Source organism: Atractosteus spatula, chromosome 14 (genome assembly GCF_055471065.1).
Source record: "Atractosteus spatula isolate fAtrSpa1 chromosome 14, fAtrSpa1.hap1, whole genome shotgun sequence".
In the NCBI taxonomy this organism is placed as follows: Eukaryota; Metazoa; Chordata; class Actinopteri; order Semionotiformes; family Lepisosteidae; genus Atractosteus; species Atractosteus spatula.
This window is the reverse complement of record NC_142719.1, coordinates 42428525-42454082: the sequence shown is the minus strand read 5'-3', so window position 1 is coordinate 42454082 and position 25558 is coordinate 42428525. Positions and strand designations below refer to the sequence as shown.

General features: G+C 41.3%; 1 protein-coding gene across 2 annotated transcripts in view; it reads left to right on the top strand.

The window, feature by feature from the left end:
• LOC148821395 (rho GTPase-activating protein 7) overlaps positions 1-24013 on the top strand; it is a 56476-nt gene extending 32463 nt beyond the window's left edge. Inside the window, exons 1-14 of one of the 2 annotated variants that reach the window (XM_088933146.1) lie at positions 5307-5397; positions 9567-9638; positions 10148-10229; positions 11136-11199; positions 11361-12733; positions 13099-13269; positions 15042-15201; positions 15766-15964; positions 16074-16287; positions 18717-18831; positions 19689-19910; positions 20791-21008; positions 21347-21520; positions 22787-24013. In XM_088933146.1, coding sequence (XP_088789272.1) covers positions 5385-5397; positions 9567-9638; positions 10148-10229; positions 11136-11199; positions 11361-12733; positions 13099-13269; positions 15042-15201; positions 15766-15964; positions 16074-16287; positions 18717-18831; positions 19689-19910; positions 20791-21008; positions 21347-21520; positions 22787-22895 — 3186 coding nt within the window. In that variant the 5' untranslated portion in view covers positions 5307-5384 and the 3' untranslated portion in view covers positions 22896-24013. Of the gene's footprint in view, positions 1-5306; positions 5398-9566; positions 9639-10147; positions 10230-11135; positions 11200-11360; positions 12734-13098; positions 13270-15041; positions 15202-15765; positions 15965-16073; positions 16288-18716; positions 18832-19688; positions 19911-20790; positions 21009-21346; positions 21521-22786 lie in introns of those variants that run through there. The other variant, XM_088933145.1, reaches the window with a different exon arrangement.
• The last annotated feature ends 1545 nt before the right edge of the window (positions 24014-25558 follow it).

Sequence of the window (25558 nt, the reverse complement as noted above, 5' to 3'; positions counted from 1 at the left end):
TGCAGACTACGCATGCTGATGCAGCTCCCCACCTGAACTACTTATTATTATTCATTTTTGCTGTCGTCTTTTATCAAATGTAGCTTACATTTGTGCAGCTGGGTATTTTAATGAGGCAACCTGAGTGACGTTCCTATATAAGATATACAGTATAGTAATATATATAGTATATCCAGAGCCCTTCTCTACGTTGCTGTCCACCACTAGTGAAGAATTGTTCCCGTTTGTAAATTAATATTAATTGGTTTATCTGAAGCCTATAAAAGATGACAAAAATAGACATTGTATGGTAAGTGGAAATTAAATGTAAATAGATTGTTTTTTTCTATCTTTTCTATTATTTGAAAAAGCATTAATAATGGATGATCATAGATCGTTCCCTTTTAAAACAGGAACAATGAAAGAGGTAATTTAGAGTTTGATTCAGCAGTGCAGAATTCACATCTCCATCAGATTTGTGCCCCTGGAGTGACCTCAGAGGATTAGGTAGCGCGTGTGCTTTGTCTTCATTGCATTTCAACTGCACAAATTCAGCAATTAAAAAGTAATACCACCTTTTGGGAATATTTATCTTCACAAACCCAGACACCTGCAGAAAAAAGCATCATAAAGCATTGAGAGGGACGGTTTGAGCGGTTTGCTCAAGCAGGGAGCTGCATCAGCGTGCCTATTGCACAAGCTACAGGGGAGGTGAATTACAAGCTGAAAAGTAAAAAGCAGGAAAAATCCCATGCAGTCTCAGCTCTGCTTCTTTACTCTCCTAACCTGCCTGTTTACATCATTTTTCCTCTCCCTTCCCCTCTCCTTCACACCTCAAGAACGATCCACAGCTGAAATGTATTTTTTCAGCGTGAAATTGACCTCTTTAATTTCTTTGTAAGTATTTCTTTGTCTGCGAAAAATCCTAATGAATATTTAGATCATTTTTACAAAACAGGCCTATTGACAAGGACCACATTTAGTTTGCTAATTTAAACGGATAAGAAATAATCATTAACGCATTAGTAAAAATCTGAAAACAAGAAAAACACTTCCAGGAACACGTCACGATTATCTTGAACTTATAGTTTGCTTTGAGTTTTACTGTTAAAATGTGTGTATCAGAGCAGCACCCAAGGACTCAAGCAGAGTTGAACAGGGAACTTCCCAGTTCCGGGCTCTTAACCACTGGATCAACTAGGCTGTCCATGGTCCTGAAAGTTTGCCGATTTACATCCTTTTCCCTGATTGGATAAAGTACACTTTGAAAGAAATGGCTTTGCTCATCTTCCTTCATCGAAAGGAATCAATATCCTGTTTTGTTTTATTTAAAAAACAGTCATTACAGCCCACCCTTGCTCAGAGGAGACAGTCCGGATGGCATCACTAAGGGCGGTTTGGAAAGTGGGAGGGGGCGTGTAGCTGTGGAACAGCACTGTGACTCCAGAGGGAGATTATATACTGAATTGGGCTACACTACAGTCCTCAACCAAATTCCCAGGCATGTTTTTATCAACCTTTCTCTTGATGCAATAAAAGGCTGAAATGTGTAAAGTTCCTTTGTGAACCTTTGTTTTATAAAAGAACAGCGTGCTGCCAAAGCAGGAGGCTTAGGAGTTGTACGACACTTGATTTCATGCCAAAGCACGTTTACATCCAATAAAGACCTCCCAGTGTATTTAAAGCAGTGAATTTTACACCAATCTTCAATTCCTGCTTAAGATTCAATTTTTCTTTTGTAGGAGTACAATGTTGTATCTTTTTGTAAAACTGTTTTCTTTAGCATTGAGATAAGCAGGGGTGCGATATTTATAAATTACATTCCACATGTGGCAGTACTCTTCTTGCTTTGCAATCTAGACTTTACATTTATTTTGTCTCCAGAAAGACAAAGACGTCAGAAAGGGCTGGATGTCAGGTTGTCGCCGTTGTTCGAGGTGTGTCCCATTGTTTGTGCGGTTTTGAAGATGTGGGTGGGAGCAGAGCTGCTCTAAATAAACACTGCGGGAGTCATCGACTTGTGGCCAGCAACCCGCCCAATTCAAGTCCAGCTCAAATAACCCAAACAGGAAAAACCTAAAAACTCTCCGCTATAAAAAGCTGGAGGGCTCCTTTCCTCCCAAGCTTCTGGCAACAAACACTCCTAATCTCAGTACGCACACAGGATAGTGCACAGCGCTTTGCCAGCAAGCAGAGCAGCCTTCTAAATGGAGAAAACATTGTTTAACACTTCGGTGGGCTCATGAATCGATAGTTCCCAATAAAATGGTGTGAACAATTCAAACGGCAATATATTCCTTTGGCATTGAAAACAATCAAAAGCCCTCACTTTGAGATGATTGATATTATATTAAAGGCGATATATAAAATAAAGTTTAATATTAGTATCTACGAATATACAACACAAAGTCTAGTGTTTTTTTTAAACAAGCCTTTAAACAGTGGAGTAGTTGAATCATTTTCCTCTACACTGATAAATCACACGCAGTAACATTGTTGAGCAGCCCACTCTCTGTTAAATCACAGAGAAATGCAAAAACTCAGGCCAATGATCTTAACAGTATACTGTATTTCATCATGTTATCCATTAAGCCTTCAAAACGTGGGTCTTTATTATTTGTAACTCAACAAGGTCCTGAATAGATATCATTAAATATTCATCACAATTTTCTTCACAAGGTGCTTGGAATGTACAGCATGTCGTCCTTTCAGCAAAGACCTAAACTCAGGAGCCAGTGCAGTATAACCTCACTCCTTTGTCAGGTAAAAACGACTTTTAAAACATGAGGACACAAGAAAGGTTACAGTCAAGAGGAGGCCCTTCTAGCCTGTTAGGTAGTTAGTTAATTAACCTGTTAACTAGCCTGTTAGGTAGTTAGTTAATTAACCTGTTAACTAGCCTGTTAGGTAGTTAGTTAATTAACCTGTTAACTAGCCTGTCAGGTAGGTAGTTAGTTAACCTGTTAACTAGCCTGTTAGGTAGTTAGTTAATTAACCTGTTAACTAGCCTGTCAGGTAGGTAGTTAGTTAAGGATCTCATACAGGCATGTTCGAAAGAAGCCAGTGAATTGGTTGGGTAACTTACCCCATGAGCTCACAACCCCTTGCCAGTTGAGGTGTCTTTCCATTCTTGGTTTGAAATTGGTATAAATACAAATGTAAAGACAAGCCTGTTTTTCAGACAGACACTTATAGCTGTCTATGGTAGCAGGGAATTAGGCTGAACCTAAAAACCTGCACATCGCCTTGTTCTTACAATTACAATGACCAACAAAAACACGGACATAAAACAACTGTCCCAAAACACCCAGAGAAGATGAATTGCACACATAAATGAATATATATCATAATATTTTAATGTATATTATTGTTATTAATGGATGCTGCCTAGTGATTAACAATGATATTCATAATCCCTTTCAATCTTTACCAGCCTCAGAGGGAAAAGCCAGTGAGTGTGAATGGATATGCTCCTCAGTGGAATTTGTAAACTGACACACTCCCAGCTCCACAGTGACGTTTCACTTGTGGCAGAACAGAATGTGTAATGCCAGTTAGTCAGGAGTAAAGCATGTACTTCAAACACATTTACATGTACTGCCAAGCTGGACAGGTTGCAAAACACTCACAACAGTCCAGAAGAAGTACTGATGCAAATGACTAGCATTTTTGCATCAACTACAGTTCTACCACTTTGAAGTAATACTGAAGTATACACAGTAAATTGTAATACACATACAGCAGCCCGGCTCTAGCTGAGGTTTAACAAACTATAATCCACAGTCTTTTAGGGTAATACAGCTCACAGATGTGCCTTGCCTGAAGATCTGACTACTGTTGTTACAAAAGTTGTTGTGAATAGAGTAGTTGTTGTCCTGGATAGAAAGGTATTGGCTTCATCGCTATGGCTGGATAGCTTGTTCCATGCTCCCAGTTCCTAAAGGCACACAAAATGCTAGAATTTAAATCAAGGAATGTTAATCTTGGACAATATGAATGAATAATGTGTACACTTTAGGTGAACACCTTCCGAAAAAGATATTGCTGCTCTGAAATGAGTTGGGGGAAGAGCAAGCAGATACATCCTCAGGCTCAAAAGAATGTCCTGCACTGACAGGCCTTTTTCAGAATCAACATGGAAACACAAACCGAAGGACACACATGGAAAACTAATGGGTACGCCTGTGAAACTTTATTACACAATTACACAATTACACAAAAGGTTGTGGGAGTGTGGAACAAGCTCCCCAGCCTTGTTATTGAAACTGACTGCCTTCCCTCAAGAAGCAGCTGGAGGAGCCCCTGGGCTTAATTACTGCAGCTTCCAGCAACCAAACAGGTTACATGGTTACAAACCTTTGTGTTCTTGTAATATAAACTTGTCACAAATTACTGTATTTACATAATATAAACATATATAGATAATATCTATTATTTTCAGTATTTACAGGTTCATTCCAAGGATGATTACAACAAATTGTTCTAGTGAGGTAAAAAACTGAACCTACGTTTACTGTAGTATTTGGGCTTTTTTTTTTACCTACAGCACTTTACAGTAGTATCTAAATTTGCATGTGGTTACGTTGTAACAGTCGTTCCTGTTGCTTGTTTTTTGAGACGCCGTACGAAGTCAGTGGCTGTAGACATGAACTCAATCGGCATGCAGTCCGTGAGAATCCGCTCTCCCCCGCTGCGCTCATGTGAGAAATATGCAACATCAGCAGCTGTCCGAGGTCAAGGTCCTGTGGGACCGGACCCGGGGCGCGGAGTGAGGTCATCGGGCCTTCGGTTTTCAAGCGCGGAGGGAACGGTCCACCGCCATGAACCAAGCAAGTGTGCAAACCTGACAGTATGCTTGAAAGGCACTTTTTTTCTTCTGTTTATGGTAGGTCAATACTTGTTTATACCAAAGGTGTTTTGTCTGGAGACCCACGTGAGCAACGATTAGATCTGCAACAGACAATACCAGCTGACCGCCCTTCCAGCCTTCCGCTGGCAGACAGGTGCCTAGATGAACATCTGGGGTCATGGAATGGCAGCTGTGGTCCTCAGCAATGGGAAAGACCACTCCCTCCCGCAGGGAAGTCCCTTTCCAGAGCCGCTGCTGTCAAAGTCTGTGCAGCAGCACCCCTGTGAAGGGGGAGTGCAGATGGTATGGTCCACTGAGGGCTAAGTGAGAATGCCTTTGACTAACTTCTTCATTACACCAGATGTGCGTAAGAGGACTATGATTTTGTGAATAATCCAATAGTCAAACTTAAGGAACACGTCTTTAAGTTGCTTTTGGTCTACATTTTTTTTAAAATGAGAGCCAGTTTCGATTTGTTTTCTTAGAGTTGTTTCTTAAGAACATTGATTGCCTTTTGAAAAGTACACAGTGCTCTGAAGAGGTATCTCAAGCAAGAATGATTATAACAAGTAAGTACAAGACATCTTTAAAGAAAATTAAAACACAACAATTAAAACAACATTGCGCAAAAGAGAGAAGGAGAGTTGAGAAGTATATTATAACTCCTGACAACTCAATTGATGTATGTTTCATTATAACAGATATAAAGGTACTTCTTTGTAAAGTATTATGTGCTGTATTACTGTATTGCTCTATTACTGTATGTACTGTATGAACTGTATATACAGTACATGTGCTTGTATGCATAGTAAATTTGGCAGTAAATGCATTTCTGAAATGGAAACTTTGAAACGTTGACATGAAACCTCTAATGCAATAAATTGTAGGTAAGGTTTCAAGATTGTTGGCAAGCGCAATTAACTAGATATTGTCACCGAAGGTTTTGGTAGATATACTACAATTATTCATTATTTCTTAACATTAAATTGTTAAAAGTTAAAAGTAAAGAACATAGTCCACCTTTAAAAATATGAAACCCTTATTAGGGGGAAAGTCATAATGACAGATTGAGCGGATGGTTATTATATTATCAGAGAATGTGCACAAAATGCAAAGTTTCAAATGATATCAGTATAAAGGTAATAAACAAACTGAGCTTTCATTTTTATAATCTGTATAGCAGAACTCTCATTATAGTCTTTGTTTATTTATACAGGCCCAGAAAGAAAAGCAATTCAGTGTTTCAAATAATTCCATAGACCTGAATTGATTGTCTGCTGTCACTGTAGTTATGTGACTCTGCCTGTAGAGTATTTCAGTAGCACGTCTATTATTTTTTTTTTAGAAAGTTATTTGCATTAAATTCCATCCATATTGTGTGCAACCATAAATCATTTGAAAACAAAATGTATTGTATGTTTGCCTACTGGTTATTAATACAGATCTTATAAGACATTCAGATCAATATTGTGTCATCATGTGTTCTTGAGCTCAATCAAATTGCCAATTTGTGAGATTCAGTAGTCTTTTATGAGCACAAGACTAGCTCGACTGCATTTTTCAAATTAATTTATTTGGCTAACATGTCCATAAAAGATCAGGGCTGTGTTATGTAAGTGTATTAACACTGCTGTAAAAGAGATCTTCATAGTTCTTAACTGGATTTTTTTAATGAAAGTAAACTTTCCCTTATCTCACTGTTAGCTTTTACGGCCCGTGGGATTCCGTTCAGTGGGATTCTGTAACACAGCCGGATCCAGAATGAGCAATGGGGCTATGTTGTTAGCAACCGGCAGTGACAACAGAGCTGAGGAACAATGATGAACCTCATGTCTTGTTACAGGCTGGCTCAAGTTGGGAGTAGTGAATTTATTATTACAATAATAAATCCATTCCAGATAAATGTCTGGAACATTTGAGAAGTGAATTTCGTTCCATCTGACGTAGATTTTATTTTTTTAACTTTTTTACATGTGTGACTGAGAAACTAGCTCCCCCGTAAGGTAAATGAGAAGCACCTGGGTTTCAAAACATGATAGCCCTGAAAGTATAGGTCTGATGTGTTCCTGTGTGTTTCCTTACGCAAAATCAACTGTAGCTTTTATACCATTATTCTATCTTTGAAAGCATAATATGACAAAGTTTGTTGGTGGTTGTGCACTATCTTCTCGTACTGTATCTCTCTGGTATTCTCAGGCAGAATATACTGACCCGACTTTGACCCGGATATAAGGCAAGGTGGAGTTTTACGCAGGACATGACCTTTTGCAAACATAGAAATAAAAATATTTGATGTTCTGTGAAATAAAGGAGGTTTTGAGCATCCGAGCCCCAAATGTAAAAATATTTCAGAGACAACCTAAATTTTTATTGATTTATTTTTTCACTTGCTATATTATTCACATTTTTGTTTATTTGTGGCACTTTATTTTTTAACAATAAATAATGGTGATTATCAAAGCCTTATACTTTTAGATTAGACCAAGTTCCTTATTTACTGAACATCATTTCACAATTTCCAAAGGATGCAGATCTAGCTTGAAAAGAGAAGGTCAGTTGTTTTTCCTTTCCTTGGAATTGTGGAGCAAATTATGCACTGCGGGCACTGAAAGTCATTCTTCTGCGTTAGCGGAAGGATTTTTTGTATTTTTTAAGTAAAGATTTTGTATCGATGTCATCAAGGTGTCACTTCAGTGACTAGTTAGCCCTTGCAGCCAGACTAAATGTAATATATCCAAATCACCAGGGACGGCCTCAGCCCAGAAAGGTTTAATTAATCTCGCTGAATGCCTTGCATTACTTTCTCCTACATAAATGAAAGTACGGAATTATGCAGTTAGCATCATAGTTCCTGTCATAGTGCTTTTAGTGGTAAAGAAACGTCAGCTGTACGTGAGGAACTGAATACTCCCGGGGTCTTCGGAAGCAGTATGTTCCTCATGTCAACAGAATCCTAAAACTCTTAGAAATGGCAGTCCTTTCATGTGGCCCAGCCCTCCTCCTGGGCCGGGCTGCACTGCTCTGAAGGCAGCTCCAGAGTGCTGAACGTGTGTGTGGTATGCACCACCATCACAGTGGTCCCAGTCATGCTTAATCAAGCCCTCGGTGATATCTGAAGATCTGCACCACCAAGTCTGCACGTAGCCCCATTAGCAAGCCCTCTATCAAACGCAGCGGGCGCTCTGATGCTTCCTGAGAGCTCCGAAGAGGGGTGGGTTAGCTCACCGTCCCAGATCTCGTATCTAAGAAACCATCAGAAAAAAGCAAACTTCCTTTAAGGCGAGCGAAAGTTATTCAGAAAGGGAACTGCGTTTCCTTGCTGGGCCCATCAGAGTTTTCAGCACAAAGATACAATCGTTCCTGTGTGGAGAGTGGCAATTAGCATGCCTGTAGAAATATTCAGATAAACTGCAATAGCAGCAGTAACTGCAGGAAGGCTTGATACCGGAAATGCAAGAAATGCAAATTAAAAATTCTTATTTAAAACCATTTAAGGTTTTGAGATGGATGTTCTCCCAGATTGGCACTCCTTTTGTCTAAAAAGCTAAAAAGTATAAGACCATGTATGCAATGCTATTTTACTCATATTTATTCATTTATTTAAAAAGCTTATATTGTTCGTGCATTTTTCTTTGGTCTGATGTGTAATTTTACATGACTTGCATGAATACCATACAGTTGGACAGCAGATTAAATCATGGGTTTGTTGTCCTTTGGAGAGCAACTGGGAAAGAGACGTGTTTGCATACTTGCATGTTGTTTGAAATCGCTCTACAAAACATGGCCTGAGTAAAATACTCCATGAGAAAATAATGTCACTGCTATTGTTCTGGGGGATGGGTGACACAGAGATTTCGACTGAACAAACATGCTGTGTGGATGAGGTAGGGTCAAATGTGAATTCCACTAGACGGGCCTTCCAGACCAAACAGAGGAACACCGTGCTCGTTTGCAGTGCTGAAAAAACTTGAGCTTGATCATATCAAACCCAGCATTTGCACGTCATCCCTCTCAGAAGGCCAGCGCTCGGATGACTTGATGTTCACAAAAATATGCCTGTTTACATTTTTCAGCCATCTGTTCAGTGTTGCTAGGCCCCAGATGTCCTCCTCTGACCTGGTTACCTATGTGAAAGTTAGTACCCTAACGCAGAGTTTAATAGATTGCCAAAAAATGTGATGTTCGCCATCTGCTCCAGGCAGGGTTCTGTAATTGCAGAATTCAAAGGTGAACACAGATGGTGGCCCCAGAATAGTAAGACATAAAAACACAAGAGGCGCAAGCACACCCCTCCTCTGCACTCTGCGATCAGTGTACAGGGAATGGAATTTTTATAATTAATTCCCGGGGTTAAAAGAGGTAGTTTTCACATCTTCTAAAGCAACAGAGTGTGGAAATCTTTGAAAGGTCATCCTCCCTGTATATAACATTCAGTAGCATGAGAAGATCTTATGGTGTTACACTAGAGCAGTGTGAAAAGTGAAGATCCATAATATAAAAGAAAGGCACTGCTACTTAGAAATCTAAATTAAATATAACTGGAGTGTACTCAAGAAGCTGCAATATATGGTACATATATACTGAATACTGCTCTGTGGAATATCTACTTCTTCATTTAGGGTTTATCTTCTGCTAATAGATCACATGTTGAGGACAGGTGGGCCGCCATCATACAACAGCTGTCCGGTAAGTTTGAAAGAGTTAGTTTGAAACTAAACATCTTTGTTCATTTTCACAGAAATTGAAGCAAAAGAAGCTTGTGACTGGCTGAAGGCTGCTGGTTTCCCCCAATATGCCCAACTATTCGAAGGTAAGAAGCGCTACTGTCCTCGATATGGTGCTCAGCTCTAATCAGAACTGAAACAGACACGTGGACTTGTGTTGACACTAACATGCACGGAGTTTCGAAAAACTTAAAAGGGCACTTGAAGTAGCAAAAAATATTCCAGAATATATATTGCATTATTTGCCTGAAATGTAAAATGTCTTTCTTTTGTGTGATATATTAAAGACGCATATACAGTATTTGACGTAGTGAATATAAAAAAATGTAAGGTTACATTCTCAAATGTATTCCACATTAAAGTACAGTTTGGAAGAAAAGATACAGTAAGTTGCAATGTGTTTTGAATAGAATTTAAAGGCTTCAGACTGTGTTGCAGCAGATATCCCTGTATCGTGGTCAGAGCTGTTGTGGTTGTTATTAGCATCTGCGCCCAGGAGGCATCTGTCATTCCTTATCCTTTCCCATATGAGTGGACAGGGCATGAAGCACTCAAGCTGCAGAATATGCTGAACAGTTCTGTTTGTTTCTTGTAGATTCAAAGTTCCCTGTTGACATAGACCTCGTGAAAAACGACCATGAATTTCTCGACAGAGATGCTATCGATTCACTCTGCAGGTAAGTCTGTACTGGGCAATAAACACAATGGTCTCAGCAGCTGTGCTCAGAATCCTGTTCTTTACAGAAAAGGCACAAGCATCTCTACAGCAATTGAGATCCAGGGAGACAAGGAACTTGACTCCTTCGGTTCTTTTTAAATGGTCAATATTTTACTGGTCCTAAGTAACTAAGCGGTACTAAGCATATTTTAACTAAGCATATTTTAATTTTTTTAATGGTAAAACCACATCTGTTCTTAAAATTGTACACATTGCGTTTCAATACACTCATAGGATGAAATGGGACCCTCCACCGGGTAACATGTTGAGATGAGACTGTGGAGAGTAGCGAGGACAGTGCGAGTGGCTTGTGGACATGTGGGCTTGTGGACATGTGGTCCAGTGGACATGTGGGCATGTGGTCTACCACAAGCCTCCAAAACACTTGCAGCCCAGCCCCACACTTTTCCCCCAGCAGGTCGGCCTTCATTTGAGACTGAGGACTGTGATGGTGTTCTGGTCAGGGGTCAGGGAAGGTGATGGAAATCTACCTCTTGCACCTCCAGTCCAGCTACAAATTACCTGCCAGATTCAATACTTTTAATACAGGGCTCCTAATACTTTGGCCAGTAAAAGAAGAACTCCTGCACTGACATTAAAGTGACTGATATCTTTAATAGTCTAGAGATAGCAATGAGTTTTTACAATGGTGTGCAATAAATTCAGATTCTTTAAAAAAAAACTTCCTGCTGTATTTATTTGCATGGATTATATTTGTTTTTTATGTGTTTTTTTGATAACTATGTGTGGGATAATTAATTTATCAGGAGAGGTGGATACTGTAGCTCACTATATCATTCAGCTTTTTTATATGCTCCCCGAAAGTAAACTAATTACATGCATTTATGCTTTCCTCTACTTTTAGGCGGTTAAATACTTTGAACAAATGCGTGGAAATGAAGTTGGAGATTAGCCGGCCCAGAAAAAGGGTGAGTCATAACAAAGATGTATGGAGGCGACATAAACAGAGCCAGTTAATCACAGTTTCAAGGTTGCTTTCAGTCGCTAGGAAAGACAAGCAGCTGTGGTGCAATGACATTGTCATGAGGATCAGTTTGGCACATAACATTTGCTATTGTTCCTAATTCAGAGTGAAGACTCGGAAGATGAAGAGCCTTGTGCCATTAGCTCAAAGTGGGCATTTGAGAGGCATAGCAAGCGCTGGTCACGCCTGGAGGGCTTCGAGTTCCCTTTTGCTGGAGAACAGCTCAGTGCCCTTCTTCCTGACAGCCCCCGACTGAAAAAGGCAGAGAGCCAGGACACGTCCTTCTCTGACAGCTGCGAGAAACATGACATCTGCTCCTTGCAGAGCTCCAGCAGCACGGAGAGTGACAGCAACAGTGGCCCCAAGACCGCCGATGACTTGGAGACCAGCAGGAGCTCCTCGAGGTGCTCATGGGGCAAGCCGGCTTCCCCGGACAGCTCTTTCTGCGGCCCCCCCTCGCCCAGCGAGGTCCCGAGCTTCCACAACGATGAGAAGCCCCTGGAGAAGCCTCCCAGGAAGAAGGGCAAAAGCCTCCTGAGAAAGATGGAAAAGCTCCGCGTGAGGGGGGCCACCCTGAAGGGGCCGTCGCCTAGGAAAGCCAAGCTCCTCATCAGCGGCCCTGTCCTGCAGGAGGGCTTCGACGAGGACAAGCTGAAGCGCCTCAACTGCGTGGACATCGCCGAGCTCCAGGAGGAGAGCAGGAGCAGCTGCTCCTTCTCGCCGGCGTCCTGCAGCGGCAGCAGCCAGTCCGAGAGCAGCAGCGCAGTGAGCACACCCAGCCCCGTCACCAGGGTTCGCAGTCACAGCCGGAGGGCCAGGCCGCCTCACGGAGAGCACCCCACCGGCCTGTCAGACATTAATGAACAGGACTACAAGAATGAAAAAAACCGTCAGGAGAACCTCATTTTCCACATCCCCCAAGGGCACAAGCCCGGAACGTTCCCTAAAGCACTTTCCAAAGATATCTTGTCCCCTATAGACAACAACACATCCGTCAACTGGAGAACTGGCAGCTTCCACGGCTGCAGAGGGAGAAGATCGGGAAACGGCTCCTCCAAAGACCATGAGTCTGCTTGCAGCCCCCTGGCTGCCTTTGACCAACGAATCAGCATTTATGACAACGTCCCAGGCATGCAAGCCCACCTACGGAACACGGGAGAGACAGAGGGGATCGGGGATGACGACGTGTTCTCAGAAACGAACAACGACATGGACTTTCAGCATCTGTTTAGCAAGTGGGCGGAGAAGATGTCAGAAGATGGGGATTCGGATTTTGCCAACGACTCCAATTCCCCCTGCCCGTCCTCCCCCAAGGAGATCCACCTGGAAATCAAGAAGCAGGGGGAAGCTGACCCAGTGACCTCGGAACCCGAAGCAGAGATTGAAAATTCAAATAAAATCCCCAACAACCTGGAGTCTACAGACATCCATTACATGATGGATTCTGGAGTTGGCTCGTCTCTTACACATCAAAACAGGTAAGTTAATTCAGTTTGTGTCTGCTGTTGTAATTTTCAGTTGCGTTTTTTGATGTGAATGGTTTTTGCAGACACTAGTGAGTAAAAGTTCAGCTTTGATATAACATTGAGAAATATTACCTTCCTTTTTTGGACTGGTGAATGTATGTCATAAATGATTTATTCATATTCAGTTGTACAGTGATGTTGCTCTCTGATTGGCCTGCAGATTTGTGGAGGTGAGCCATGAACCTTAAATGAGTTAACACCTCATGTTCTTGGTCACAGCTTTATAGCACGGGAGGTAGCCTTGTGCTAGGCTACCTTGGGAGAAGAGCAGCTGCTGCAAACTCACACAGAAATAGAAAATGTTGTTTCTCTTCCAGGCAGCAGAGGTTGCACTGGCCCAGCGAGCAGAATTTACGCCCCGACTTGATTTACGCTCGGATTGAAAGTCAGTCCGTGTCTCAGCTCAACCTGCTGCAGAAGCTGGCCCTGCTTAAGCTCACAGCCTTGATGGATAAATACTCCCCTTCCAGCAAGCAAGGATGGAACTGGTATGGAATACAGAGGGATGTTTTGTGCACACACCAGTCCCGATTGTTTGTTTATATCTGGCACATCACAGTAAGACAAAGATAACAATGATGTTCTAGCCCAAGAACTTCACTCAGTTTTGGAAGGCTCTCACCTAGAGAATCCTTTGTGTGGGGATGGTGGGCTCAGTCTCCTCTATCTTTCATTCTAAATGAGCTCACCTACTAGGCGAATTCCTGATTTGGAGGATTGGCTTAATAAGATAAAACATCTGGAAAACAGATGGAAATTTCAAATCGAATATAAAAGTTCAAAGTCCGTTTATAAAGCCTGATGTGCAGTTTAAATAAAGGTCAGATCAGGCTAATGAATAATTAAGAGAAGAAAATGAGGTCTCGGCCAGAGTGAACGGCACAGGACCTAGGGATAACGATTGATCTGAAAAGCCTTGCTGCTTTGCATTGTGGTTTTAAAATGCTCCTTCTAGTGGGAGAGCTAAATCTGCTCTGGGAAAGCTTCAGCATTCACTACCTGTGGACATAAAACACTAATAATAAAAATTCTGAAAGATCTCTAGAGATCCTAGTCCTAAAAAACACAGGCTAATTGTCTTCTCTTGGGACCAAAAAGGAATGTGGTCTGTTGAGCTTCAATTTGCATAGTTAAGCCACCAGTGAACTTTTGTGGAAATTATCCACTGCCCACCTGTGAAGGGAATGAGATAGTTCAGTGTATTGTAATGAGAATGACCTACAGTATGGCTCATGTGAGATTATAAAGTATCTGCTGGCTCTGGTTACTGCGCTGTCAAGCAAGTGTTTCAGAAATACAACCCACTGTCAAACAGAGAAAACCCTTAACTGATGAGTCAAAGTGATTCAGAAACTCTAGCACATTCTTCATTTTAATCCTTCTCCTCCACCTTCTACTTTTTAATATCATAAAACCTGACATCAGACCTTTTGAGTAGTGAATGTTGTTTACTTATTTCTTTTACACAGACATAAGAGATACCTATCTGTTCAATGTTGTTTTAAATCAGTCAGCATTGCATCAAAAGTCTTCTCTAAGTGGACCAATTCATGAAATATGTATGACATTGTGCTGTACTTTTGCCTAAAAGATTCAGAGTAATTGTGCCATTTGATTTAGTGATCATTAACCTAACTGCAAAAAAAATAGGCACTCCAATCTATATCCTGCTTGTTCATTTCATTGTTTTCCTGAGTTTATATGACCCTTACTGGTAAGCTGTGTCTAGAACAAGTTTTTTTTCCTACATTTAAAAGTAAGATGTGAAATATTGTGAATTATCTGAGCACACACCTAAATTAAATGCCTACCTGGTGACTGTCAATTACTTTAAATTACATCTTAAGGTAAGAATTTAAATCTTACTGAATCTGGAGGATATTGACCAGTTTGCCTCCACTCCCTCAAAGGAAGTCCTGCCCATCATGGGGTAGAGTCGCAAAACTTGATTTTTACTTCTGCGGTACATGAGAAACAAGCCCCTGGTGTTATGAAACAAAAATACCATCTTAAAGGTTTTAATTGACACTTTACAAGTTCATTGTGTTTTTTGTTAAAAGAACACAATACACACAAAATAGAAAAACAGTTGCAAAACAAAATGGTGTGAATATTGACCCTCTGAATTTCACAAGCCAGGCTGTATTATCCTGTCATGATATGGACCAACAGCAGCTCTTGGTATGTGAGCTTATGACAAAAGTTTCGCTTGGAAATTTCGAAGTGCAGCCTTGATAAACTAGGATGTGTTCTTTTTTAGGACTGTTCCAAAGTTCATAAAGAAAATCAAAGCACCAGACTACAAAGACAGAAGAGTGTTCGGTGTCCCACTGCTCCTGAACGTACAGAGAACAGGGGACCCCTTACCCAGAAGCATTCTGAACGCAATGCACTACCTAAGGTCCCAGTGCCTCGATCAGGTATTTTAGATTCTTTTGGAAATCTTTTCAGAAGACAAAAAAACAGCATTTTGACATTTCCAGTAACTAAAGTGACCCTTTGGCCTAAGTCAGAGGAAGCCTCCGCCACAGTGAAAGTCACTGGGGGAAGATGCAATCGCAGTGATGTGCAGAGGCCAACCTATGAGCCATCGAGCCCTGGGAAGAGACCTCTGATTACCTGCACATACCAGAGGAGGAAGTCAGTCCACTGATGTGAAATGGGAGTTGTCTTACTGCATGTATCCCAAAATGAGTGCCAGAAGCTTGTTCTTGTCCTTATATTCCTGTAAGAACAGCAAGAACACAACCTACTGTACACTAGAAAAAATTAATAGACTGTTCTGCGCTGCACATTCTTCTGCTGTGCTGGTGGCAGATAATGATGTCAAGTCTTATTGTGCAAAGCACCAATGAGCCATGAATTTCCTGATCAGGGGAATGTTTTACTCGCAGAGATACTGTTTCCTATGTATGGGAGCCTGCTTTGTCAGAATGTGAAGTCTTGGCATAGAGGTAACAAGAGGCTCTCCTTGTTGGTTCCAGGTGGGTCTCTTCAGAAAATCTGGCGTCAAGTCTCGCATTCAGGCCCTGAGAGAGATGAATGAGTCAGACCCTGAAAGCGTGAGCTACGAAGGCCAGTCAGCGTTTGATGTGGCCGACATGCTGAAGCAGTACTTCAGGGATCTCCCAGAACCCATCTTCTCCAGCAAGCTGTGCGAATCTTTCCTCCACATTTACCAATGTAAATACCCGCCCCGGAGAAAGCATGGCAAACTCTCGATTGCGTTGCCTGGAAAACGGTGCTCCTTCCTGACTGAGTGACGCGCGTCCCCTTTCTCCACCTGCTGCAGATTTTCCTAAGGACCAGCACTTTGACGCGGTCCAGGCTGCCATTCTCCTGCTGCCCGATGAGAACCGGGAGGCTCTGCAGGGGCTGCTCTGTTTCCTCAGAGACGTGGTCGCCTGTGTTGAGGAGAACCAGATGACACCCACCAACCTGGCCGTCTGCCTGGCCCCATCGCTCTTCCACCTGAACACGATGAAGAGGGACAGCACTACGCCCAGGTAAGGGGTTTGCAGTCGGCACATCAATGCCTTCTGCGCTTCCTTTATTGTGTCCCACCTTGAATCCTGAGCTGTCAACTGCTGTATTGCACCAAGTGCAAAGGGAGAGGGTGGATTTTCAAAATCTGAAAAGGCCAGTTTGAGAGCCCTGAGCTGTTCACAGCAAACTCTTTATTTTGAAAGCTCATTGTTAACAGATATGAATATTAATAGCAATACATGAGAAAAGTTACATATGAGAAGAAGATGGTTTTTTAATATAAGTAGCTCCGTGATGAGAGAATTCCACCCTGTCGTTTCCAGGTCAATCCCAGGGTAGCAACTTCAAACTCATTGCCAGATAGCTAGATCATTCTAGATTTGTGCAACTGCCTGTGTACGGAAATCCCACCTGTTTTCCATCCTATATGTATTCCTGGGTGTTATTGCAAATTCTGATAAAATCCATTCAGGATTTAAAATCAGAGGCACTTTTTAAAAGGAGCTGTGAGACTATGGAACAGTGAGCGCACTCATCCATTCTCGGACAGCTGGATTTAGAGACACCAGTTAGCCCAATCAGCACATCTGGGGAAACTGGGAGGAAGCTCCCCACTCCAGAACCAGCGCTGAGGCCAGAGCACTACCAACCATGCCACCCACAAACTCACTCCATTCTCACAAACCTAAAAACAGTAATGACAGCTCCGCAACCTTCCCTGGACCTTTCTGTAATGACACTGGGACATGACGGGAAGCCATCTGGATTTCAAAATAGATCGATTTTAACAGCAAACCAGTAGCTAATCCAGTATGTAAGGCTGAAAGGGAAACATCTAGAGAAAAGGCTGGATAATTCTGCAGACAGTAGATCAGTGTTGACTGCACATTAATTAACACTCAAGTAAATTGCACTGCATAAGCTTTGATGTGTGAAAAACAGGACAGAGCTGCAAGGGATACAAGCAACAAACACTCCAGTATTTCAGTCGCGGTTCTGTTTCAACAGATCTTTGTAATTTAGCACTTTTCTGCCACCACATGGAAATCACTTGCAGTCAGAAAAAGAGAGGACAGGAAGAAGTGATTGCATTCAACCTGTGAAACAGGGAAGCTGGCAACATAGTAAACCTTATCTTGTAATAATACTTTACATGGTATTTTGTATAAGTAAATGATGAGTATTTTACAGAGATGTAATAGTTGTATGTAAATAACCATGCACAGTAGATTGGTAGTGTGTTGCATTTGCAAGTGTTACCCACACATCTTGCCATATTGAAGAAACTCAGGTGAAATATATAGTTAGGAAGTGATGGGGAATATAGGTTAGGTCTCTTGAAACAGGAAGGTTGTGAGCAAGGTGATTCGCTCAGATAGCTTCAGCACAATGCCAAGCTGTATGAATGAGTACAAATATAAGTTTATTTTGGATAAGCATATCAGTCTAATAAATCCCTAACAATAAAGGAACTGTAATCCTCATTTCCCATTGCTGTGATTAATTTTATTTCAGGAGGCTTTATGCGAAGCCACACTCCTGTAACTCTCCATAGCCTTACATCCGACTTTCACTTCACGCAAATAAACTTGAGCTATAATTTATTTCGGATGGCTGTTTTTTAAAAAAGAATGGGACCTTTTAGGCCTTTTAGATTTCAAGAATGTTAATGCCTCCTTCAAAATGAGATGTCTGTGAATTTGACCAGTAGACATGTTTTCTGTGTCTGGAAGTTGAATTTGACCGGTAGACATGTTTTCTGTGTCTGGAAGTGGCTCTCACTCTTCCACGTCAAACAATCTGCAGTGTGGGCTCCAGAGGCTCTGGCAAACAACAGGCATATCACCTCTGAGCTCTACATACTTAAAGGAGTGACCTGTGCATTCGATCCCCCACACATTAAAGCAGAAATCGGACATCTCAAGCCAAAGAAAAACAAAGGCGAGATGGTTTCAGAACTAACAGCCAATTCGAAACTGTGAAGTGAATTCCCACTCGTTTGTCCTTTGTGAAAACAGACTGGCGGTCTGTAGTTTTTTAAGCAGAATGCCAAACTAGAGAAACCCCACGGACTGAATATACCCTCTTAAAGAACATCTATATCCATGCCAGATTAATAACCTCCTCCTTCCCTGGGCCAGAGTCTATGAAAAGCCCTAACATTGCTGAGGAGCAGGGAGCTAATTTATTTTAGTTTTCTGTTTCACATCACAACTTTTTTTCTGTTTAGTTTAGAGTTTGTTAAAGAATTAGTTATCTGAATTAGTTGGGGTTTTTTTTGTTAAGAATGTAAGAAAGTCACACATGAGAGGAAGGCGATTGACCTATTTATTCCTCAGGGGAACGCAGGGAGACCTGTTTTATATGGCTTGTGTGGGGGAGCGGAAAAGTACAGCCTGTTCTTTCCCCTGGAGGGGGCTTGACTGATTGTCTTGCTGTTGGAACACAGGTCAAGCCACAGGAAGTACAGTCTGGGCAAGCCGGACCAGAAGGACCTGAGTGAGAATCTGGCGGCCACCCAGGGGCTCGCTCACATGGTGGCTGAGTCCTCTCGCCTCTTCCAGGTGCGCTGGGTTTCTCCCTTTCCCCGCACACCGTGCGCTGCTACTGTGTACTGAAAGAGCTCCCTTTCAAACAGGGGAGACGGCCATGTCTCACAGTGCAGACCCATGTCGGCAGATACGAACAATCCTGTCTGAGAAACATCTCGATCGAAGCTCAAGGCCAAGCTGAGACATGTTTGTTTCTGCTCTGCTTTGTGCTAAGAGTGTGACAGGGCTCTTTACTGTATTATTAGGCCAAAATGTCTGTTTGGCATGTTATTAAGAGATCTAGCAGGAGAGCCTTCAAAGCTTTTTGTTGTATTTGTAGTGTAGCTCTTTCTCCAAACAAAATCTACATTTTTCAAAACTGAGTTTAATGGGGTAAGGAGGAATCAGTATTCTGCACCCTTGTCACGTCTTGTTAAATTCCCTCTTTCAACTTGCAAGAAAAAAGCAAACATTCCTCTAGAGAAAAAGCTTTGACAATCACTGTTTTAGTTTTTAATGTGAGAGTTCTATTCCAGTAGGTGAGCTGGTATATTTCCAGTTGCTCTCTGCAAAAGTACAAGGGCTGCTTATGATATTTCTTTCAAAAATACTGGTGGTGTTTCTTTTTTCTTTCTGTACTGATACGACCCTCTGGCAAAGTGATCGAAAATATTTTATACATAAAAAAAGTATTCTAGTATAGTTTATCGTATTATTTTGAAGGAGAAAGTAGTACTTTCGTAACTCTTTAAAGACAGAGCCTTGGTACAGAGATCATTTCCACAACACCAAACACAAACCAGAGAAGAAACCGGATGTGTATATATACACAGTATGTAATAGTTTGTACTGAGTTTCATGCAGTTTCTTTTTGTCATTTTTAATCTCAGGTGCCAAAGTACTGGCTTGTACAGCATCAAAACAGCTCAAAGGATGACATCACACAGAGCGAAGGGGGACAAAGCCCAGCTCACAACAGCAGCGATAGGGACCTGGATAAGCAGGCACACCTGGACGTTTCTGTGCAGGTCATGCTGAAGGAAGCCAGAGAGAGGTTCAAAGGATGGGTGGCGTGCTCTAGTTCTGACAGCGTTGACCTGGCTTTTAGAAAGGTACGACTCAAAGAATAGCCAAGAATTCCCAACAGGTTGCCACTTGCATGCATTCCACTTGCTGTGCTATTTTACTGCATGGGCCCCATGAAGCCTGTTATTATTTGCCGGGACTTAAAAGCCACATGACACATGATACAGTAGCTGTAAAAGAGCCCTTTGTTTTAAGCAAAGAAAGAGGCTGTTAGTGAACCTGAAGAGTGATATTGAGGCGTGAGAGATGTGCAAGCAAAGGGGAATGTAAAATCGATGAGGAGTGTAGCTAGGAAAGCGTAATTAATGGAGGAGTTTGTATTTATCTCATCTCCTAGGGATCATCTTTTGATTATGTGATGACAGTCAGGCCAAGGGGTGATTGTAAAGACCTTTTCTAGTTCAACAAATTACGTATTGATTCTGCTTCATAACAGAAACTATAGATATTGCATATTTACAAAATTAGTAAACATTGCTATACATAAAAGTGCTTTAAAGGATAATTGATTTTCATAAACTGAAGCAGAAAAGGATTATAATCCTAATGGGGGAATCGAAATAATAATTGGCTTAATGAATAGATTAGCTGGGATTGTAAGTAATGAGCAGCTGCAGGCTGTGTCAGCTCAACCTGCGACCCCATGCAGCAGGGGTCATACATCATAAGCTACGTTCGAGCCTACTGTATTCATACTCCAAGTATTTGCATACACAGTCAGGTGTAATATTATGTATCTTAACCATTTTTCTACCTTGGATCTGAAGAAATCCAATTCAAAATTCATTCGTTGATGTTAAGGAAGAGCTATCGGCCCCTGTGTCTCTAATTCCATTATCTCCCAGGCATGGAGGCCTGAGTGAAAGTTGGAGTACTTGGGCGTGAGCTTGCGTTTCTCTTCGTCAGGTGAATGACGAAAACCCCCTGCGGCTCTGGAGAGGGACCGTGGAAGTGGAGGCCACACAGGAGGAGGTCTTCCACCGGATACTGAGAGAGCAGAAGCTCTGGGAAAAGGATTTCCAGCACACGAAGATCATCGAAACCTTGGGCAAAGATGCAGAAATATGTCATTACATTGCTCAGAGCATGGGTCCACAGCCTCCCCGAGAGTATGTGCTCCTGAGGTAAGAATCGGAGCCCTCCAGCGCTTGTAGAAGGCTTCTTCGCAAAATGTAAAACTCCAGATGGCTACTCTTTCATTGTCTTTAAGACAGCCTAAAGGTGACGTTAAAAGCTTTCTATCTCAGATGCAGTTACAGAAAATACCATCTTTTTAGATTCATTTGGGTGTAAGACTAAAAGTGATCTCAGCATTTTTTGGCTGTAAGCCACTGTGTCTTGTATTTGCAAGACAAAAGGCTGCTCTTGAGTTGCTGTAAAACTGCACAAGGCTCTGAACAGGACAGTAGCAGGAGGCTTGCTGGGGGAAAGCAAATCCCAGGTAAATGTATCTGTCTTGCAGGACCTGGCAGTGCGATCCTCAGACGGGCACGTTTGTGCTGGCAGCCGTCTCCACTGAGCACCCCGATGTCACCTGTGAGGGGGTGAGGGCCGAGGTGCTGACGTGCCTCTACCTGATCGACGCCATCGGCCTCCGGAAGAGCCGACTGACGCACATCTGCCGAACAGACTCCAGGTAAAGGCACTAGGAAAGGAGTCTTTTAGGTGGCTAGCAGAAACTCACTGCAGAGTGACCTTGCTGCCTTAGGCCCTGTTCTTGGTTCAGGTTGGTTCAGATCGCTTGACCAGAATGAGAGGCGAACTGAGAACAGGAGCCCGGAGCGCGTTTTGCAGTGCACCAGAAGACACTGGTGAAAAAGAGAGCTTTTTATTTAAAAATATAAAAACAGCCATTCCTCACCTCACACTCCACCCAAGGGTCTGCCCAGGAACTCTTAAAATAGGGTTTTGGGAATGTTTTGTGTAGAAAGAGGAGAGGAATATTTATAATATATAATTTGGCAAACAAGAGATTTGTTTAAACCCTGTTGTTATTTAAATAATCATGTTCCACACCTTCAATATTTTGCTTGGTTCAGTGCAAAATATTGAAGAAGCCTTGCACAGTACATTTGAAAATGTCACGCTGTTAAATTCCTTCACACTAGTTGTTAACAGGCAAACTCATTTGGTTCCTTAGAGACTCAACACATTAAGCACCTCTGTTTTTTTTTTAATGCAAACATAAGACTCTACGGAGAAAGAAAGATTTAGAACCATTAGGTTCATTGTGATTCAGTTTACTTGAAATGCCAGTTCTGTAAAGGTATTGTTTTCCAGCTGTGTTTGTTCTTCTTGTGTAGGCTAAGGTAATTCAGTGGAATAGTTGTCTGAAATGTGAAAAGTCACACACAGTGCTTCAAAGTGTGTGTGTGTTTTATCAACTTACAGTGCTTCTCATGCACTTCCAAAGTGGATTTTCTCTCTCCAGCTCCTAACTCTGTGCCCCTCCATGACTTATTTTAGCCTTGAACCTGGACAAATGTTTCGATTTATTAGACCTTTTTAATAATTCTTAATATCTTGTATACACTAGGAACTTTCAATCGACATCACAAATCCCTCAAAAACATTTTTGCAATTTCTGGGGGCAGGGAACTAGTTTAGAGAGCCCCAATAAGTCATTTGAAAGTTTTGACAGGAGTTTGATTATGTAATTGAGGACTCAGGTGGACTGACAGAGACCCAGACACACCATCAAGAACCCCTTCTTTTGGCAAAGGTGTCTCCAGTCCTGGCCCTCAGGGGCCACAGTCCAGCCAGGAGGGAAGTATCTTCATTTGTCCTGTGGAAGAGGCTTCAGTTTGTTCAGCAAAAAATGAAAAGCTATTTCCGGTTCTAAAGGGGGAGTGGAATAAACACATCAAGGTCTGTATTTCACAGCAGTTGTTCTTGTTTGCAGGGGCCGGACACCTGAATGGTACAACAAAGTTTCAGGACATTTGCTTGCGGCAGACCTGGTGAGGATCAGAGACTCCTTCAAACCGGAGATGAAGGAGACAAAAATATAGTGACAACCTCAGATGAAGCAAGGGTCACAGTTTTAAAGAACGGGAAGGAGAGAGAGAGAGAGCACTTTATGATCAAAATACTCTGGAGATCCCAAAACTGCCACAAGCGCAAATGGGATCTCTGTTTTCTTCAGAATGGAATGGCCAAAAAAAATCAATTATAGTCATTTAAAAATAATAAATTTTAGCGAGTAGGCAAATAATGATGATTGGCAGATGAATTGTTGTAGGGCAAGCAGTACAGGATGTATCATCATACAAACAAGGAACATCCACAGCATAAAGGAATATCTACTTATACCAAAGGATTTCTATTTTTCCTAGATGTTTTCAACGCAGTTGGATAATTTTGGGGAACATCGTCAGCCCTGCTCTATATTAAGCAGGCACGGCAGACCTTATCCTTCTGACTTTCATGTTTTTTTCTGATATTTCAATGATCCTACACAATCACCAAATTCCTCACACATACACCAGTTTATACCTGCATGATGTACAGTTAATACCAGACATTAACTTTAAAAGTTAAAACGAGAGAATTATTCATGGGTCGCTTTGTAATATATGTAAAAAAAGTCTTTATTTTTCAAAATTTCTACGGCATTGCAATTTAAAAAAAAAAAACTGTATACTGTACATATACATACCAAGCTGTGCATTCAATGGGAACTTTTATATTTTCATGGTTTCAGTGCTTAATTTGAAATTGTGAGCATATATTTAATAAAATAATAAAGCCATAATATCTGATTGTGAAAAATTGTAAGAGATACTGTAATGAAACTGTAAAGGATTTTATTTTAATCTCGTGTGTGGCTGCCAGACAGATTCTAAAGGGACTGAATCAGACAGATCAGCTACAGAATGTTACTGCAAAACAAAAAAGGAAAAATATTAACAGTAACACACTAGTGCCTTCTAATAAAAACCTGGGTGAATCTGTATTTTTATAGGCTGAATGGAGTAATGTATTTTAACTTAATATTTCTATTAACATACATCTCCCTTGTGTTTCTTAGAATGGGTCTAAATAATTATTTATACTGCTACAACTTGTAAGTGGAGGTTTGTGTATTTGAATGGTCAATTTTCTAAATAAAAAAAATGATCTGTGATTTTCATTCAATTAATAGTACATTTGATTACTTCTCAGTGATTAATTGATTTGCTAGCAAAGCACACCTGATTTAATTGATCATGGTAAATAGTCTCAATAGTTTCCAATAGTTTTTTTTGGTCCTTAAAGGCAGGACTGATGGGCTTTTAAGCCTGAATCCAGTCTAACACTTCTGTAATGTAATGTTTTTGTTGATACGGTTCTTTCTGCAGCGATGGCAACTGTAGTCCCTTCTGTGTTACACTGACAAATTTTCAGCCACTGGAGCCACTGGAAGCCAAACTCCCCTGGGAATTTGTCTGACTGCAGCTTTGTTGCCTGTGCCCTCACAGCTGTCTCACAAACACAAAGGCGGATTGACATAAAAATTTACAGCATTTTTGAAAAAGGCCAAACTAATTTCATGTCACAAAATAAACAGTATATCCTATTTTAGCTTCTCTAAAAGTTTCAATTTTGGTGTAGTTTCCCCACTAGAAAAAAGGTAAAAACACAGGCCAGTCCAGGAACCTATAACCTGTTCCTTTGCAGCCTACGCATGCTGACGCAGCTCCCCACCTGAACAACTCCTATATACAGTACACTCATTTTCAGCCATGTTGTAGGTAAATCACGCTACGATAATCTATGTTCTTTTCATCTATCCCCCAGGTGATATATATATATATTACTGTATGTTAGTTATGCCAAGATAAATACACACTGAAATAAAGCTGTAGCCTTAAAACATTTGAAAATGTTCCAGCACATAAAGGGATAAAGTGAAATGTTAATGTCTTTTGAAAGGGTTTCAACTTTTATTTAAACTCCCTTGCAATAAAACAACCAAGATGGTTGCAACAGCAGAATTATATTAAGTGGCTCCGTACAGAAGAGCCGCAGGTGGAAGCAGTTGCGAAAACAAACAGCCTCTTCTGGAGTCAAACGAACATCCATCATAACCGCCAGTGCAGCTGATCGACTGTCTGAGGACCTTGCGTGTGGGTGTTAATCAGACGAATATATAGAAAGGTTCACCAAGCCCAGCAATAGCTGGATTTCCCAGCCCAGGCCTCCCAGACAATTTAATTCAGTGTCCAATGCAATGTCAATTATTTAATTTTTTACAAGCCCCAAAGAGATAAACTTCACATTCAATAAGCAAAGAGAACTGTGGCTAGGAAAAATAAAGCAATAATCTTACCCTGGAAACTTTAAATGGAAATGGCAGGAATATCACTGAGAATCAAACTGCTTCTTCTTTTTCACTGTAAATGATTCTGTTAAGCCTACTAAAATAACCAACATTGAGTTATCAGATACAGCTGCAACAGCGCTGGGTGTTTTATTGAGTGGACACGAACACACCTTGCCAAATGTCTGCTATTGCTCAATGAACATCAGCAGGCAGAAACTCACATTATTGCCATGGCTGCATAAGTACTGCAGGGAAAATGCTTTTCTCTTTCTTGTAAGGTCCTGTCCCATAAATGATGCCCTAGAAGCAGGGCTATCATGCATGACAGGTGATGAATAACATTCTCCACAGATAAGGACATTCAACTTT